The sequence below is a fragment of the Nyctereutes procyonoides genome, unplaced genomic scaffold (assembly GCF_905146905.1).
Source record: "Nyctereutes procyonoides isolate TBG_1078 unplaced genomic scaffold, NYPRO_anot_genome, whole genome shotgun sequence".
Classification (NCBI taxonomy): Eukaryota; Metazoa; Chordata; class Mammalia; order Carnivora; family Canidae; genus Nyctereutes; species Nyctereutes procyonoides.
Genome location: NW_026575146.1, coordinates 20612907 through 20629827, shown reverse-complemented (window position 1 = coordinate 20629827; position 16921 = coordinate 20612907). Strand labels below are relative to the sequence as shown.

The 16921-nt window shown below is 40.9% G+C and overlaps 1 protein-coding gene across 1 annotated transcript; it reads left to right on the top strand.

The window, feature by feature from the left end:
* Positions 1–259: 259 nt before the first annotated feature.
* On the top strand, positions 260–16475 carry MPC1 (mitochondrial pyruvate carrier 1). The gene is made up of 5 exons (XM_055310947.1): positions 260–330; positions 11482–11485; positions 14747–14843; positions 15468–15600; positions 15961–16475. The coding sequence occupies exons 1-5, from the start codon at positions 260–262 to the stop codon at positions 15983–15985; spliced, it is 330 nt and encodes a 109-aa protein (XP_055166922.1). The 3' UTR covers positions 15986–16475.
* The last annotated feature ends 446 nt before the right edge of the window (positions 16476–16921 follow it).

Genomic DNA, 16921 nt, shown 5'->3' with positions numbered 1-16921 from the left:
ACGGCAGCAGGCCCCGCCCCCGAGCGCCGCAGAGGGGCGGGGAGGAGGTGTGCGGCTCGCGCCAGCCAATCCGCGCCGCCGCCTGCCCTCCCGCGTCCTCCCATAGGCCGAAGGCCGGCGCGGCCGTAAGGCGGAGCCGGCTGTCGTGAGGCGGGCCCGCGGGCGGGAGCGGTGTCCGCGCCGTCCGCTGCGCTGGGTGTCATTGGGTTCCGGGGAGCGGAGGCGAGGGCGCTGGGGCGGCCTGGCGGCGGGCACGGCCATGGCGGGCGCGCTGGTGCGGAAGGCGGCGGACTATGTCCGGAGCAAGGACTTTCGGGACTACCTCATGAGGTGACGAGACCCCGGGCCGGACCCCCGGAACCACCGAGGGCTCCCGGAGGTCGCGGCCGTGCGCCCGGGGCGCGGAGCCACAAGGGCGCGGCGGGGAGTCGCGGGGCGGCGGGGGACCGCGGGGCGGCGGGGCAGAGGACGGCGGGGCGGACGGCGGGGCGGGGGACCCCGGGGCGGCGGGGCAGAGGACGGCGGGGCGGGGGACCCCGGGGCGGCGGGAGGACCCTCGCCCCCGCGGGGCTTCCGGGCTGTACCCCGCCAGGTGCGCGGGGTCGGGCGGGGCTCGCTGCACCTGCCCTGCAGCTGTGCGCCCAGCTGTGCGGTGGCGGGCCGGCTGCGGGCCTCGGAGGCGCCAGCGGGAGGCGCTGTGGGAGCGCAGGTGCGCCGCAGGTGCGCTGCAGGTGCGCGCCGCTGCCCCTCGCCGCCCCTCGCGCGGGCCCCCTCGCCTTTTGGGGGTCTCGTGCTGAGGACCTTCAGCCCCAGCGGGAAGGGCATCAAACCTCCCATGTTTTTAGTATACGAGCATCCTGCCAGCCAGAGTAGAGGCGTGCGTTCCTGGGGCCGTACCGCCTCCTGTTCCACCTCCCTTCCAGTTACAAACAAAAGAGCGTTGGCGGGCGAAAGGCCTGAAGACACGCTACCTGTGTTTCCTCTTCACCTCGAATCTTGAGACGCCTGCTTGTATTTCAGAATGTTTTTTAGTATGACTTCGAAGCCGTTTTCAATAATTTTTTTGTAATTTTTCTGTGTTGCGGGTTTAAAGGCTAGATAGGTGTAGGGCTGCGATTGTTGTTTTTTGTTTGTTTGTTTGTTTGTTTGTTTGTTTGTTTTTTCCTCCCCAGTAAAGTGGAAAAGAGGCAAAGTGATGACAGCTAAGGAGAAAATCAGTCCTTTAACCATCCAAAGGAAACTGCGTGAAGGCAACTGAGTTTTTGCCAGTATAAAAAGGACTGACTTTTAAGGCCTGGACTTTGTTGCCAATACTGTTTACTTCTAATTTTACAGAGTAATATACCGTGAGAAATGTAATTCAGTCTCTCACGTGATACAGTAAATTTGGAAAGAATCTTGGCTCCTGATTTTTTCCAAATAGGAAGTTTCTCGTACTTAACTAGGATTGTGATTAATCAAGTAGATGGTTCAGTAATGTGGACTGACTTATCAGATTAATGTGTTGGGAAAATCTGAGCAAATAGTAATTTGAGGATCTGTTCTTAGTCCCTGCAGTTAAGTTTCTCTGGCTTTGAAGGTTACCTTTTTTAACTAATGTTTTCTGCTTTGGATAACGAGCCTTCCTAATCCTTAGATACAGCTAAGATAAAATTCTATAGAATAATTAAGAATAAAGCGATTACACTCATTCATATTTTTAAAAATACTGATGATTACCTAACGTTCATTATAGTGTTACATTATGTAATAATAGGAATTGCATTATGTAGTAATAGGAATGGTTTGTTAAGTGGATTTTCCAGGAAGAGAGCCTACTTTTCTATTTCTTATTTCTATTTTTATTTTTACTATTATTTTACATTTCTTTTTTCTTTAGTAGATAGGTTTCTGAGAGCCAGCCTTTCCCATCAAATACTTTGATATACGGCGGCTTAACCTTTGTTCCTAAGATGAGCATCCTATACTTTTTCCAGTGTTACTTTGAGTTAAGCTTTGACTAAATGGGGAAAAGAAGAGAATTGCAGTGTCCAGGAAGAGTGCTGCCCTGCTAGGGCATCAGCAGAAGGAGGCTTTCTAACCAAGGGATCCCAAGACGTCCAACCCCAGTGGACCTCGGTTTCTATGAGATGGGTTTAATGATCATGCCCTATCTGGTCGGGTTCTTGAGAACATAAAACTGGATAAGGGATGTGAAAATACTCAGAAACTCCAAATCACTGTACAACTTATATTCTGCCTTTTTTTTTTCCCCCAGTGGAAACGTTGCATACTGTCTGGAAAAAGTTAAAATCTTAAGTGTGAGGCATAAAAAGCTCTGTGATTTCTGTGATTTTTTTTTTTGACCTGGAATTACTTTTATGAACTGAGTCGATAGAGTGATATGCCAGGCTTATTTTCCCTGCCATTCTTGGAACAGTGGGATTTCCTGCCAGCACTGCCAGCTATGGAGGGCTGTTTGAGGGCTGGTATCCAAATTCTCACCAGAAGATCTTTATTTAAGCTTTTTCTCCTAGAAAGAGAAACCCTTCCTCCTAGAACTGATCAGAGGAAAGTTTTCCTTGTGTTCTTGCAAACTTCTTGCTCACAGCCTCTGCTGTGCTTTTTTTCCTTTCTTCTTTCTTTCTTTCTTTCTTTCTTTCTTTCTTTCTTTCTCTTTTTCTTTTCTTTTTTTTTTTTTTTTTTTAGATTTTCATTTATTTATTCATGAGAGACACACACAGAGGCAGAGACATAGAGAAGCAGGCTCCTCGCAAGGAGACTGATGTGGGACCCGATCCCTGGGCCCAGAATCACTACCTGAGCCACTCAGATATCCCACTGCTGTGCTTTTGCAAAGGAGAATAAAGCATAAGGAAGAAAATTTTAGTGGCTCCCTCTTCCGATCAGAAATGAGGTTCTGTACCTTCTCACCTCCTCAGGTAGAATAACCGTTCTACCTACTTTGCACTCCCTATTAACTGAATATCTGGATTCTTTTTACAGCCTGTTGAAGGGATACAGAGATTTTTCTAAACTAATGCTATTCCAGAATTTTAAAAATCATTTAGTAACACTTGAGTGTGTTTCATACAGATATTTAAAGTTCTCTCAGTCACATTTTATGAGTAAGATTGAAATGTCTTTCTTGCTAAAGTGGGCTTCCAAATGTATTCTTTTAAAAGATTTTATTTTCAAATAATCTCTACACCCAATGTGTGGCTCCAATTCATAATCCTGGAGATCAAGAATAGCATGCTCTATGGACTGAGCTAGCCAGGCGCCCATCCGAGTATATTTTAAAATGTTGATTTTTTTCACTGAGAAACAGGAGTTAAGGAAATAGATTCTAACCATAAGTAGTGTGTAGACTTAGATTGGATCTTGCATGGAAGAGAACCACCATAAAGGCATTTCTAGGACAACCCGGGACATTTAAATTGGGTCTTAATATTAAATAATATTAAGTTATTACTCAAAATTTTTATTAGAACTGATTGATTTATAGTATTATTAAGACCAAATGATGAGCTAGAACCCTAGCCCTGGTGATTTTTAGCTGTGTGGTCCTGGGCAATTGCTTACATATTGTGCTTTGGTAGCTGTTGGACAGCATAGCATAGTGCTTGATGAAAGTAATATTGCATGTTTCTTCCCTGGGTTCTGGTACTCTCCTACTTGGCACCTTTCATCTCTCCTCTCACCAATTTCTTACCTTAATGAGGATCTTGAATCAAGGGACGCCTGGGTGGCTCAGCGTTTGAGCCTCTGCCTTTGGCTCAGGTGGTGATCCCGGGGTCCTGGGATCGAGTCCTGCATCGGGCTCCCTGCATGGAGCCTGCTTCTCCCTCTGCCTATGTCTCGGCCTCTCTCTCTCTCTCTCTCTCTCTCTCTCTCTCTCTCCCATGAAGAAATAAAATCTTTTTTTTAAAAAAAGATCTTGAATCAAGAACTTTCTGGGTTTCTATTATCTTTTTTATTTATTATTACTATTTTTTCAGTAATCTCCACTCCCAGCATGGGGCTTGAACTCACAACCCTGAGATCAAGAGTCCTGTGCTTTACTAACTGACTGAGCCAACCAGGCACCCCTATATTTTTTTTTAATTATTTCCTCATATACCTTGTTGATGGAGTAAGATAAGAGAGCTTTCTTTGCTCTTGCTCATTGTGTCCTCATTCCTTGTTCCCTTGCATTCCTCTGTCATGAATTTTGGTTAAAAAGAATAAATGAGATGGAACAAAATGTCCTGAGGTGTAGGACACATGCTTTAATGATTGCATCAGGAGCAGTCTATACAGATTTATTCTACAGATTTACCCCCTTCCTGAGAGGTGAATGGATATATGTATATGTGTGTATATAATTGGATATATGTGCAAAAGATGTTTTCTTAAGCAGAACCTAGATCATGGAGAGTTTTTAAATCTGTTTGTCTGCTAGCACGCTTACAAATCAGAAATTAATGGAGTGTTTGCCATGAATACTCTTTAGTTCAAAAGGTATGCTATTCTAATTTTAACTCCTTGTTTTCAGGAAAGCTTTAAAGATTTCTACTTACTATCCAGGTGAGAAGTTGCAGTAGAACAACAGGGACCCCTTGCCCAATGATAGATAGATTATGGGGGCTGGAACAGGCTTAAGAGTCTGATCCAGTGCCTCACTGGCCACATGAAAAACTTTTATCTAGACTAAACTTGAGACCTACGGACAACAGGTTTGCAGAGCCACAGTGGGTATGCCAGGTTAGGATTTGAGGAAAGTAATGCAAAAGAATGGTTTCAAAAAGAAGTAAGGTCAGGGCGTCCGGGGGGCTCAGTCAGGTAAGCATTCAACTCTTGGTTTCAGCTCAGGTCATGCTCTCAGGGTCCTGGGATTGAGCCCCAGGTCGGGCTCTGTGCTCAGCACAGAGTCTGCTTGTGCTTGTCGTCTCTGTCTGCTCCTCCCCCTGCTAGTTCCCTCTCCTCCCCCCCCCAAATAAATCTTAAAAAAAAAAAGGCATAAGGTACTTTGTGCCTCTCCTCTCCGCCATGCTGCTTCCTGTACCCTGCCCACAGTGATATTTCCCTGTGTATATGTACCATACAACTGATCCTCAAACGTTTCATGAAGCCGATGGTGGTGAAGCAGAACTGGCCACAGGAGAGCCGTTGTCTGTACAGTCCAGTTGCCAGAGGTCTTTTCTGATGTCCAGTCAGTTTTGACCAGCTAGATACAATTGAGTATCACACATTCTAGTTGTGAAAATGCCCTCGTTTTAACTTGAGTTAGAAAATATGGTGAGTTTGGTGACGACAAATAAAAAATGTAGGTTAGCATTTTCAGGCTGCAAGAGAACTGCAACTTAGAGCAGCTTAAACTCTTACCCGCTTCAAGTAGTGGCGTAAATAAGACCGTTGGATCCTTTCAGCACTATCGAAACGAGTTACCAGTTACGCAAACTAACAGTGCTTTCAGAGCAAGCTAACAATTAACTGTCCGTAATTTTAGGAAAATAAGAAACTGAGATTGGCAGTGTTCAGGAGACATTATGAAAATAAAAATGAGCTTAGAAGAAATGAACCCACCAATCACTTCCAAATTAAAGAAAAAAAGAAGATAAGGTTTTATGGAGTTTCGTTTCATTTTGTTTTGTTGTCAACTATACAGTGATTGTCCTTCATCACCTCCACATCGTCCTTAGCCAGGAAGGTGGAGTTTCCTCCTGAGAGTTCCAGATTGTAAGTGAACACAAGAAAGACTTTAAAGTTGTTGTTTTTTTTTACCTTAATGGAAATAATGGCAACATACCAAATAAAGAGAAAAATCAAGGTCTTTTTTTTTTTTTTTTTAAGATTTAATTACTTGGGCGAGGGAGTGTGCACTGGTGGGGAGGGTTGTGGGTAAGGGGAGAGGGAGAGAGTCTCAGGCAGACTGTGCACTGAGCACAGAGCCTGACTGGGGCTCAGTTTCACAACCCCGAGATCATGACCTGAGTTGAAATCAAGACTGAGCCACCCAGGTGCCCCAAAATCAAGGGTATTTTCTACACAGTTTTACCTTACTCTCCCCAAATTGAAGTTTGTGTGTTGCTTTTAAATTTATTCTTTCAAACAGATATTCATACACTAAAAAGATTTTCTTTCCATTAGCTTGACTCTGCAAAAATATGCATTCAGATTTTCTGACTTAGTAGATGATTCATGTTTTAAATAACTAACATAAAATTAAGAAATGTTGAGTTGTGGATTTTTATATTTACTAGTATTGTTTAGAATGATTTTATTCTCTGTTTTATGATCATTAAACCATTATTTAAGTAATCAACATTATTACATTTTTTTGAATTTTATTCAACTTACTTAAACTCAGACAAAACAGTTCACCCATTTCTCATCCTCTGCCCCTGGCAGTCACCAATCTGTTCTCTGTATCTATGAGCTTGGTTTTTTGGTTTTGTTTTTTAAGATCATTCCTATAAGAAGTCACATGGTATTTGTCTTTCTCTGACTTATTTCACTTGGCATAATGCCCTTGAAGTCAATCCATGTTGTAGCAAATGGTAAAACTTATTCTTTGTTATGGCTGAGTAATATTTCACTGTGTATATGTACTACAGGTTATTCATCCATCAGTGGACACTTAGGTTTTTTCATATCTTGGGTATTGTAAATAATCCTTCAGTGAACATAGGGATGTATATGTCTTTTCAAATTAGTGTTTTTGTTTTCTTCAAATACCCAGAAGTGGAATTGCTGGATCGTATTTAATTTGGTTTTAATTTTTGAGGGACTTCCATACTGTTTTCCATGGTGGCCACACCAGTTTGCATTCCCACCAACACTGCACAACCAGTGTATGTTCTCCACATCTTTGCCAAGTTATTTTTTTATATTTTTGATAGCAGTAATTTTTTTAAAGATTTTATTTATTTATTTATTTATTCATTCATTCATTCATTCATTCATGAAACACACAGAGAGGCAGAGGCATAGACAGAGGGGAAAGCAGGCTCCCTCTGGGGAGCCTGATGCTGGACTCAATCCCAGGACCCCAGAATCATAACCTGAGTCAAAGGCAGACACTCAACCACAGCCATTCAGGTGCCATTGGGTGCCATTATGCCCAATGATAATCTGAGAGGTGTGAGGTGATAACCTAGTGACTTTGATTTGCATTTTTCTGATTAGTCAATTTCAAGTATGTTTTCATGTACCTGTTGGCCATCTGTATGTCTTTTTTGGGGAAAGTCTATTCAGGTCTGCCTATTTTTTTTTTATCATACTGTTTTTTTGGTTTTTTTGTTGTTGTTGTTTTGCTATTGAGTTGTGTGAGTTAATGTATTTTGAATATTAGCCCTTTTTCAGATATATAGTTTGCAAATATTTTCTCCCATTCGATATGTTGCCTTTTCATTTTTCTTTTACTTGCAAAAGCTTTTTAGTTTGACATACTCCCACTTATTTTTGCTTTTGCTGTCAGATTCAGAAAATCTTTGCCAAAACCAGTGTCAAACCACTTGCCACCTAGTTTTCTTCTAGGAGTTTTATGATTTCAAGTCTTACATTCACATCTTTAATCTATTTTTGTGTTTGGTGTAAGGTAATGGTCCAGTTTCACTCTTTTGCATGTGGCTGTGCAATTTTCCCAATATCATTTATTGAAGAGACTGTCTTTTCCCCATTTTATGTTCTTGACTCCTCTGTCAAATTTTTTGACTCCTGTGTAGGTTTATTTCTGGGCTCTGCTCTATTGATCTATATCTCTTTTATGTCAATACCACACAGATGTAGTTTTAATTACTACATCTTTGTAATAGTTTGAAATTAGGGAACTTAATGCTTCCAGTTTTGTTTTTCCAAGATTGCCTTGCCTATTCAAGGTCTTTTATGATGCCATGCAAATTTTAGGATTGCTGTATTTCTATGGAAAATGCCATTGGGGCAGCCCGGGGCGGGGGGGTGGGGTGGCGCTTAGCGGTTTAGCACCGCCTTGGGCCCAGGGCTTAATCCTGGAGACCCTGGATCCAGTCCCACGTCGGGCTCCCTGCATGGAGCCTGCTTCTCCCTCTGCTGTGTCTCTGCCTCTCTCTCTGTCTCTAATAAATAAATAAAATCTTAAAAGAAAAGAAAATGCCATTGGAATTTTGATAGGGATTTCATTGAATATGTATATTGCTTTGGATAGTATGAACAGTTTAATAATATTCTTCTGGTCCCTAAGCATGAAATAGCTTTCCATTTATTAGTCTTCTTTAGTTTCTTTCATATCTTACAGTTTTCAACATACAACATCCTTGATTAAATTTATACCTACGTACTTTATTTTGATGCAATTGTAAATGAGATTGTTTTCTTAATTTCTTTCTGATAGCTCATTAATAAAGAACAACAGATTTTGGTATTCTGATTTTATAATCTGCAACTTTACTGAATTTGTTTAACCAGGTTTTTTTTTTTTAAAGATTTTATTTATTTATTTGCAAGAGACACAGAGAAAGGCAGAAACATAGGCAGAGGGAGGAGAAGCAGGCTCCATGCAGAGAGCCTGATGTGGGTCTGGATCCCAGGATTCTGGGATCACACCCTGAGCCAAAGGCAGACACTCAACCACTGAACCACTCAGATGTCCCTGTTTAACAGTTTTTTTTTTTTTTAACAGTTTTTGATGGAGTCTTTGGTGTTCTCTCTATGTAATATCATGTCAACTGCAAATAGTAACAGGTTTTTTTTCCTAAGTTCTTTTTTTTTTTTTTTTAAGATTTATTTATTTGAGAGAGAGCAAGTACACAAGCAGGGCACAGGACAGAGGAAGAGGGAGAGAGAATCTCAAACAGAATCCTCCCTGATTGCAGAGCCTGACCCAGGGCTTGATCTCTTGACCTTGAACTGAAAGCAGACACTCAACTGCTGAGTCACCCAGGCATCCTGATTTGTGGATATTAAACCATCCTTGACTCCCTAGAATAAATCTTGCTTGATCATAGTGTATGATCCTTTCGATGTACTATTGAATTTGGTTTGCTAATATTTTATTGAGGATTTTTGCATCTGTTTTCATCGGGGATATTGACCTGTAACTTTCTTTTTTGTATGGCATCCTTGTTTGGTTTTGGTATGTTGGACTTGTAAAATATTTTGGTAAGAATTCTTCCCTCTTCTATCTTTTAGAAGTGTTTGAGAGGGATTGGTATTCATTCTTCTTTGGGTGTTTTGTGGAATTCAACAGGGAAGTTGTATGGGCCTGGACTTCGTTTTGTTGGCAGGTTTTCAATTACAGATTCAATCACTTCATTAGTAATCAATCTCTTGAGATTTTCTATTTTATCATGATGTAGTCTTGGTAGATTGTATGTTTCTAGGAATTTGTCCATTCTTCTAGGTTGTCCAGTTTATTGGTGTAAAATTGTTCATAATGGTATTTTACAGTCCTTTTTATTTCTGTGGTATCAGTTTTAATATCTCTTTCATTTTTTTAAGATTTTATTTATTTGAGAGAGAGACAGAGATAGTGACAGAGGGCACGAGCTGGAAGGGGAGGGAGAAGCAGATTACCAACTGAACAGGTAGCCCAATGGTGGGTATGTGCTTACTGCCATTTTGTTTATTTTCTGGATGTTTTTGTAGTTCTCTGTTACATTGTTCTCTTACTGTCTTGTGGTTTGATGATCTTTATTTTTTGTTATTTATTATAGTTTTTTGCTCTGTGGTTCCCTTGAGGCTTATATATAACAACTTGTATCTGTAATAGTTTTCAGTTGGTAACAACTCTAAGTTTGATCTCATTCTAAACTTCAATGTTCCTCCCCTTATTTTGTTTTTGATATACTTTACATCCTTTTATCTTGTCTGTCCCTTAGCTAATTATTTTATTTTTACTACTTTGTCTTTTAACCTTCATACTAGCTTTATAAGTAATTAATCCACTTAACTTTACTATATATTTACTTTAACAGTGAGATTTACTCTTTCATGTGTGCTCTTGTTACTAATTAACCCCATTTCATGTAAGGCAAGTTTAATGGCGGTGAACTTTTTTAACTTTTGCTTTCTGGAAAATTATTTCTCTCTCCTTCAATTCTGAATAACTTTGCTGGGTAGGGTATTCTTGGTTGGAAGATCAGCATTCTTTGTGTGATGATTTTCATGCTGTAGAATAGGGTAGAATTTGAACTATTGTACGGTTCAGGAAGAGTCCTGAATTGAAAACTCCCCAAGTTGATCTTTTAGGTTTTAAAAACTACATCTCTTAAAATATTTTTGATGGGAAAACGTACCACTGGTAACTTACAGCTAATTAAATATGGTTCTTTGTTCAGATCCTGAACAAAGGTGCTTTAAGAATAGTAAACACTACAAAAAACAAAATATCCACTCAAGAAATGGGGAGAAGACATGAACAGGCATTTCTCCAAAGAAGACATACAAATGGCCACAGACACATAAAAATATACTCAGCTTCATTCAGCATTGGGGAAATATAAATCAAAACCACAATGAGATACCACCTCACACTGGTCAGAATGTCTAAAATTAACTCTGGGAACAACAGATGTTGGTGAGGATTCAGAGAAAGGGGAACCCTCCCACAGTATTGGTAGGAATGCAAGCTGGTGCAGCCACTCTGGAAAACAATACAGAGGTTCCTCAAAAAGTTAAAAATAGAACTACTCTATGACCCAGCAATTGTGCTACTAGGTATTTATCCAAAGGATACAAATATGGTGATCCGAAGGGGCACCTGCACCCCAGTGTTTATAGTGGCTGTGTCCACAATTGCCAGACTGTGGATTGAGCCCAGATGATGTCCCTCAGTAGACGAATGGATAAAGAAGATTGTGTGTGTGTGTGTGTGTGTGTGTGTGTGTGAGAGAGAGAGAGAGAGAGAGAGAGAGAGAGAGAGAAAGAGAGTATGTGTGTGTGTGAGAGAGAGAGTTGGACTATTAGCCATCCAAAAAGAATGAAATCTTGCTATTTGCAACAATGTGATTAGAACTAGAGTGTATTATGCTAAGTGAAATGAGTCAATCAGAGAAAAGACAAATGCTGTATGATTTCAGTCATGTGAGGAGTTTAAGAAACAAAACAGATGAATGTAGATGGAGGGAAGGAAAAATAAAAGACAATGAATCTGGGGGGTGAACCATAAGAGACACTGAACTCTGAGGGTTGCTGGAGGGGATGAGGATGGGGTAACTGGGGGATGGCATTAAGGAGGGCACATGATGAGATGAGCACTGGGTGTTATATGCAACTGAGGAATCCCTAAATTCTACTTCTGAAACAAACAGAATAGTGACACTGCAGATGAGCATAGTCCATAATCTCCTAGGTCAGGCTGGCCTGGTAAGAAAACCCACCCCTTCTGAGGCAAAACACTGTGCTCAATTTGGACTTCCTGTGAAATAGTCTTGGTAAGGCAAATATAGTGAAACATAATTTCTTCAAACAATTCATTTAGTGTCGAAAGACTCTTTTTAGGCTTCTTGAATTTCATAATAAAGCCTATTTGAATATTATTAGCACCGTCAACAAATACTTTCACAGTGGAAATTAGAACCTTCTTGACCTCTAAATCAAAATGGTGAGAAGAGCTATTTGGATGTCAATGTGTTTATAAAGGATTTTATCATTTTACTTCCTTAACTCTTTCAATACATAAACTTTAAGATTTTGCCATACAGAAGATTAATCTATATCCTGCAAAAAGAATTGCCATTTCAGAAATAAAAGGAATTCGTTCTAAAACTTTTTATGTATTTTTAAACCATACTAAGTTTAACATTTGGAAAAACACTTAATGTTGAAAGTTTTTACTATTCATTCATTCGTTCATTCAACAAAGACTTTTTTGGGTGCCTTGTAAATGCTTGACACCATTTGAGGTTCCAGAGTTTTAGAAGTGAACAAAATGTAAAGTTACATGCCTATTTTTAGGTGCTTTTGTTCTGGTAATAACCTGTTCGTAAAAATGGTGAGCTCATCACTGCCGGAATTCTGTAGCACTGTGTTTCTCCACCTCTTCATTTCCAGAGAAATGCCCCCTCAGCCTGCACTATGCCATCCAGCAGCTGTGAGCCTCAGATGACAATGGAGCATTTTACCTGTGGCCAGTCCAAATGACATGTGCCACGAATGTCAACACACATAATATCACAGAAACTTAGTACAAAAAAATGTAAAATGTCACATTGTTAAGTTTTTGTTGATTACATGTTCAAATTGAAATATTTCTGATACATTAGAATAAACTTAATAAAATTCCCTAGTTTCATTTTACTTCTAATGTGGCTTCTAGAAATTTTTAAATTACATATGTGGCTTCTGGTAGTGACTTGCATTATATTTCTGTTGGACAGCTTCACTCTAAGGCGTAAGTTTATTTTCGTAAGATTTACGAAATTTTAGTTTCATTGGGTCAAAGTTGTTGTTAGGAATAAAACTGTATCTTCTTAAGAAAAGAACATGTGCTGCTCACCTGGTAGTTCTGTCGCTGAAACTTGAGCACACGTGTGAGGTTGAAGTCACCTAATAGAACTGAAATCTTTCAAAGCATCTGATCTTTTTTTTTTTTTTTTTTTTTTGTTCCCTACATCTCTCCTGTCTGAACCTTGGGGCCTCCTCACAAAATAGTACGGTAAGAAAATTGTTCTACTTTATTTCAGGCCTTTGCAGACTTTGTGCATTAACAGAGTTACAGACAGCAGCCTTGGCCCAGCCCTGGCCTCCTCTGCTTGAGCTGGCCGATCTGGCCACCACATCTGGTGGCGGTTCTGATCTGCTCTGGGCACTAACTTCAGGCAGGACCAGTGCATTGACTGCTGAGCAGAAGGAACCTGGACCAAACGTGTTTACAAACAGGGAAGTGGAACTAGAAGCTTGCACTAGGCAGAAAGGCTGCATTGTTAACCTTCTGAGGTTAGATCTTTTAGTAAACTAGTGATGAGATCATTTTTACCTTTCATATTCTTTTTAAGAAACCGGTTGTAAGCGTATCTTAATGTTTATCATCATAAGAGTGTTGATCGCCGCTAATTTGCAGAACTCTGTTCATGCATGACAGTCCTCAACCTAGAACTCGTAATGCCACCATGTGAGCGCAAGTCCTCCAGGGCTGCTTGAGGTGTCAGGTTTATGCCAGGGTCCTGTTCCTTGACCCCAGCCGCAGGGGGAGATGCCTTTGGGCCTGGTGGTGGAGAACCTCTCCAGGCTCTATTCCAGCCCCGTGTCTATGTATGAGAAGGTAGACATGGGGACCAACATGCAAAGCAGAGCTGTGGGAAGAGATTAACTAGAAAAAGATAAAACTAAACTAAGGTGGAGAAAGGCCCGGTCAGTAGATGAGGAAAGGGAGACACCAGTATGGCAGGGAGCTGAGAAAAGAAGTGCCTCCCCCACCCCCCGGAGAAGGACGGGGATGGGGGGAAGCCAGTAAGTGAAGGCTGGCCACCCTCCCTCTCCAGAGCTCCAGTAGGTAGTGGGGAGAGGATTGGCCACTCAGCATCCAGGTACAAGAAATTCAAGTTCCAGCAGAGTGTAACTCAGATAACATCCAGTCTGAAGATGAGAACACTAACCCGCCACCACAGAACCTCTGAGATTCTTTACACCAGCTGTGTCCAATTACGGGGTTTGAAAGTCAGCTGTAGATGCCCCCATGCCTAGCGTGCTGGCCCCAGAGGAGCTCTGGCTCTTTACAGCTGGTTAAGGCCTGGGCGGCCTGGGCCTCCCACTTAAGCATGTTAAGTAAGCATTTCAAAATATTCTATCATCCCAAACATAATCCACATACTTTTCTTGTAGTTCCTTTGTTTCCTACTTCTTAATGGAATTAGGGATTTTAAAGACTCCTGGTCAATGTTAGAAATGTGCTCAGCAGCCTGAATTTATCTTAAATGCTCTGATAGGCAGAAGTTGATCACTGATTAATAGTCTGATAACGAAAAAGGGTGTTTAGTCAACGATGTGTGGTTTCTTTCATACCTTACTGTAAATTGTACATTAATAAACAATTTTTAATTTGATGGGAAAAGCTACTGAACTTCGTTCAGCCTCAGAAACTAAATCAATTGGATATTACTGCTGTTGAACACAGACAATGTCATTTTGCTGTCCTGGGATGCTCCTGTCCTAGGATGAAAAACTGTTGAGCCTTTTTTAAACATTGGTTGTTGCTATGACTTCAAAAGTATCTTCCAGTCTTAATTTCTTAGTATCTCTGGGGTTCTGAGTAGAGATTTCCATGTTCTCTGATCTAAATATAGCTCATAGGAGCTGAAAAGCAAGAAAGCAAGTTCTCCTGTTTTAAGTTGCTTTCTTCAGAAAAAAATCTCCAATTTAGGATAGGCATTCTAAGAGTTACTGACAAATATCTTAATGTAAATTTGAAAAAGAGGTTTTGAGAGATTTAAACAGTCCATTTGGAGAATAGTTGTAATGAGGTTTAAGTTACGGCAGGAGGGAATTGGGTAAGAAGTTAATCTGATTTAAAGTTCTCTCAGTGGGACAGAGATTACCTAGCAGTAATCTGGAAGTTGGTGGGGATCTTGGTAAATGGCCAAATTCTTCCCGACTCGGGGCTCACCCTGGAAGAGCCACTGATGTACAGGCCAAACCTTGACCAGACAGTGCCTAAATGTTAACCGGCCATCTGCAAGTAAACCTGCAAGATGTAAACATGAAGGTTCATTTTCACATGTTTCCATTGTCATTTAAAGGAAGAAACTGCAGCTTTTCACAGCCCCTCCTTATCCTTTCCTCTCCTTTTCCCTTCCTCTCATTTTTGTAGCATTTCTGGGGCCCTGTAGCCAACTGGGGTCTTCCCATTGCTGCCATCAATGACATGAAAAAGTCTCCAGAGATTATCAGTGGGCGGATGACATTTGGTAAGGACACACATTTGAATAATTGGGAGGACTTTGATACATATAATTATAGCATAATATGGCTTCTGTTTACATTTCAGGTTTGTAGCTCCAGCTACTACAGTCACGATTTGAAAGTAACATAAAGAAATATGATGGCATGGAAGGGTGTTTGTCCACGGGGAGGAAAAAAAAAACAGGGTTGTTTTGAAATATTTACCCAGGAAGTGTTAAGGTCCTGTGTGCCTTTCAGATCTAGTACACACAAGTGAAGAATGGGTCCTCTTGGACTTTATTTAGATGAAGTGCCTTGAATTTTATTTGAAATCTGATATTTGACCATAAAAGTCTTGTTGCGGGGATTAAGTAGCAATTCTTTCAGACAGTGCTAGAACTAATAGCCCACTCTAGCAAGCAAACGTCCCTGAAATGTTTAATAAGTAAAAATACCTAACAGTAGAGTAAAATATGGAATGAGCTTCCCATTCGTGGGAGAATTTAAGCAACAACTTTTATCGTCTGTGAAAAGTTTTAGCAGAAGAGATTCTTTTTCTGATGAAGGCGATCAAGCCGCTGATCTCTGATCACACCAGCTCTCAGTCTGCTAGACCATAAGCCATTGCTTTGCTTTGATGTTTCCGACAGCCCTCTGTTGTTACTCCTTGACATTCATGAGATTTGCCTACAAGGTCCAGCCTCGAAACTGGCTTCTGTTTGCATGCCATGCCACAAATGAAGTAGCCCAGCTCATTCAGGGAGGACGCCTTATCAAACATGAGTAAGCAGATCCTGATTTAATCGTTTTTGTTTTGAGGAATTGGGGAGACAGAAGCTCCAATCTGGAGGCCTTGGGGGACTAGGTGTGATTGTGTGTGTGTGTGCACAGAGATAATGTGTCAGCAGTTGGGGAAACTAGATTCAGAGCAAAAATGTGCTGTTGGAAAAAAATATGTTGCTGATTTTAAAACAATGATTGGTCTGCAAATGCAATACAGATTTGCTTACTGAAACATGCAAATTAACATGAAATAGGATATTACTGTTTTTAATAAAATTATTAGGTTGAAATAAATGTAAAGGTGTCTTAACGCCATCCAAGTTTGTTTTTCATTGAATTTTTCTTTGTGTTTATTTCCAGGATGAGTAAAAAGGCATCAGCATAACAGTGGAAAATGAGCAACCAGGTGTTTGAAGGGACAGCGTCAGCGCTGCTGCTGAGTCACAGATTCCATCCTCAGAATAGTCTTGCTAAGGAAAATAAGCTGAATGCTATTTTTACTAACCAATTTTTCTAGAAATAGCTGAGAGTCCCTAAGCCAACTCTCTGCTGCCTTACACATACCAAGTATTTTACTTCTCTTCATAAAGATAGCTCAAAATATGCAATCAATTTAATAATTCCCAATGATGGTTTTATCTGCAGTAATATGTATATTACTTGCTAGAATTTACTTAATAAAAAATTGGATAAAAATTGTAATTATTAGCACTTAAATACTCAGAATCTTTAACTCTTTAATGACCATGAGACCACCGACAGCCAGCCATACTTACACTGTCATCGCCAGTGTTAGAGAAAGTGTGCTTCCATGCAGCGTGTATATTAAAGTGCTGTAACTTAAATGGCAATAAATGACTTAAATATTTGTCAAATGGGTATGATTATCTTGCTGATTATGATTAAGTTTCTTGATTAAGAAACTACAATTTGGGGGATCCCTGGGTGGCGCAGCGGTTTGGCACCTGCCTTTGGCCCGGGGCGCGATCTTGGAGACCCTGGATCGAGTCCCACGTCTGGCTCCCAGTGCATGGAGCCTGCTTCTCCCTCTGCCTGTGTCTCTGCCTCTCTCTCTCTCTCTCTCTCTCTCTCTCTCTCTCTCTCTCTCTGTGTGACTATCATAAATAAAAATTAAATTAAAAAAAAAGAAACTACAATTTGATATCATATCCTTGGAAAGATTGATGTGGGTAAAACGTGGAGCTCTGAAAAGTATTGTGACAACTGGGGGCTGGTGGGCTGGGGGTGGTGGTGGGCTGCAGGGGTGATGGGCGAGAAGGCCAGCCTCTGGGAAGCGCAGACGGTTGCTCAGGATGCGTTC

What these genes read in the sequence shown, in the direction of transcription:
- MPC1 (XM_055310947.1), top strand. Translation starts at nt 260, where the DNA reads ATGGCGGGCGCGCTGGTGCGGAAGGCGGCGGACTATGTCCGGAGCAAG. An exon ending in CAGTGGGCGGATGACATTTG is followed by an intron (nt 14,844 to 15,467) that starts GTAAGGACACAC and finishes TGTTTCCGACAG; the next exon opens with CCCTCTGTTGTTACTCCTTG. An exon ending in GGACGCCTTATCAAACATGA is followed by an intron (nt 15,601 to 15,960) that starts GTAAGCAGATCC and finishes GTTTATTTCCAG; the next exon opens with GATGAGTAAAAAGGCATCAG.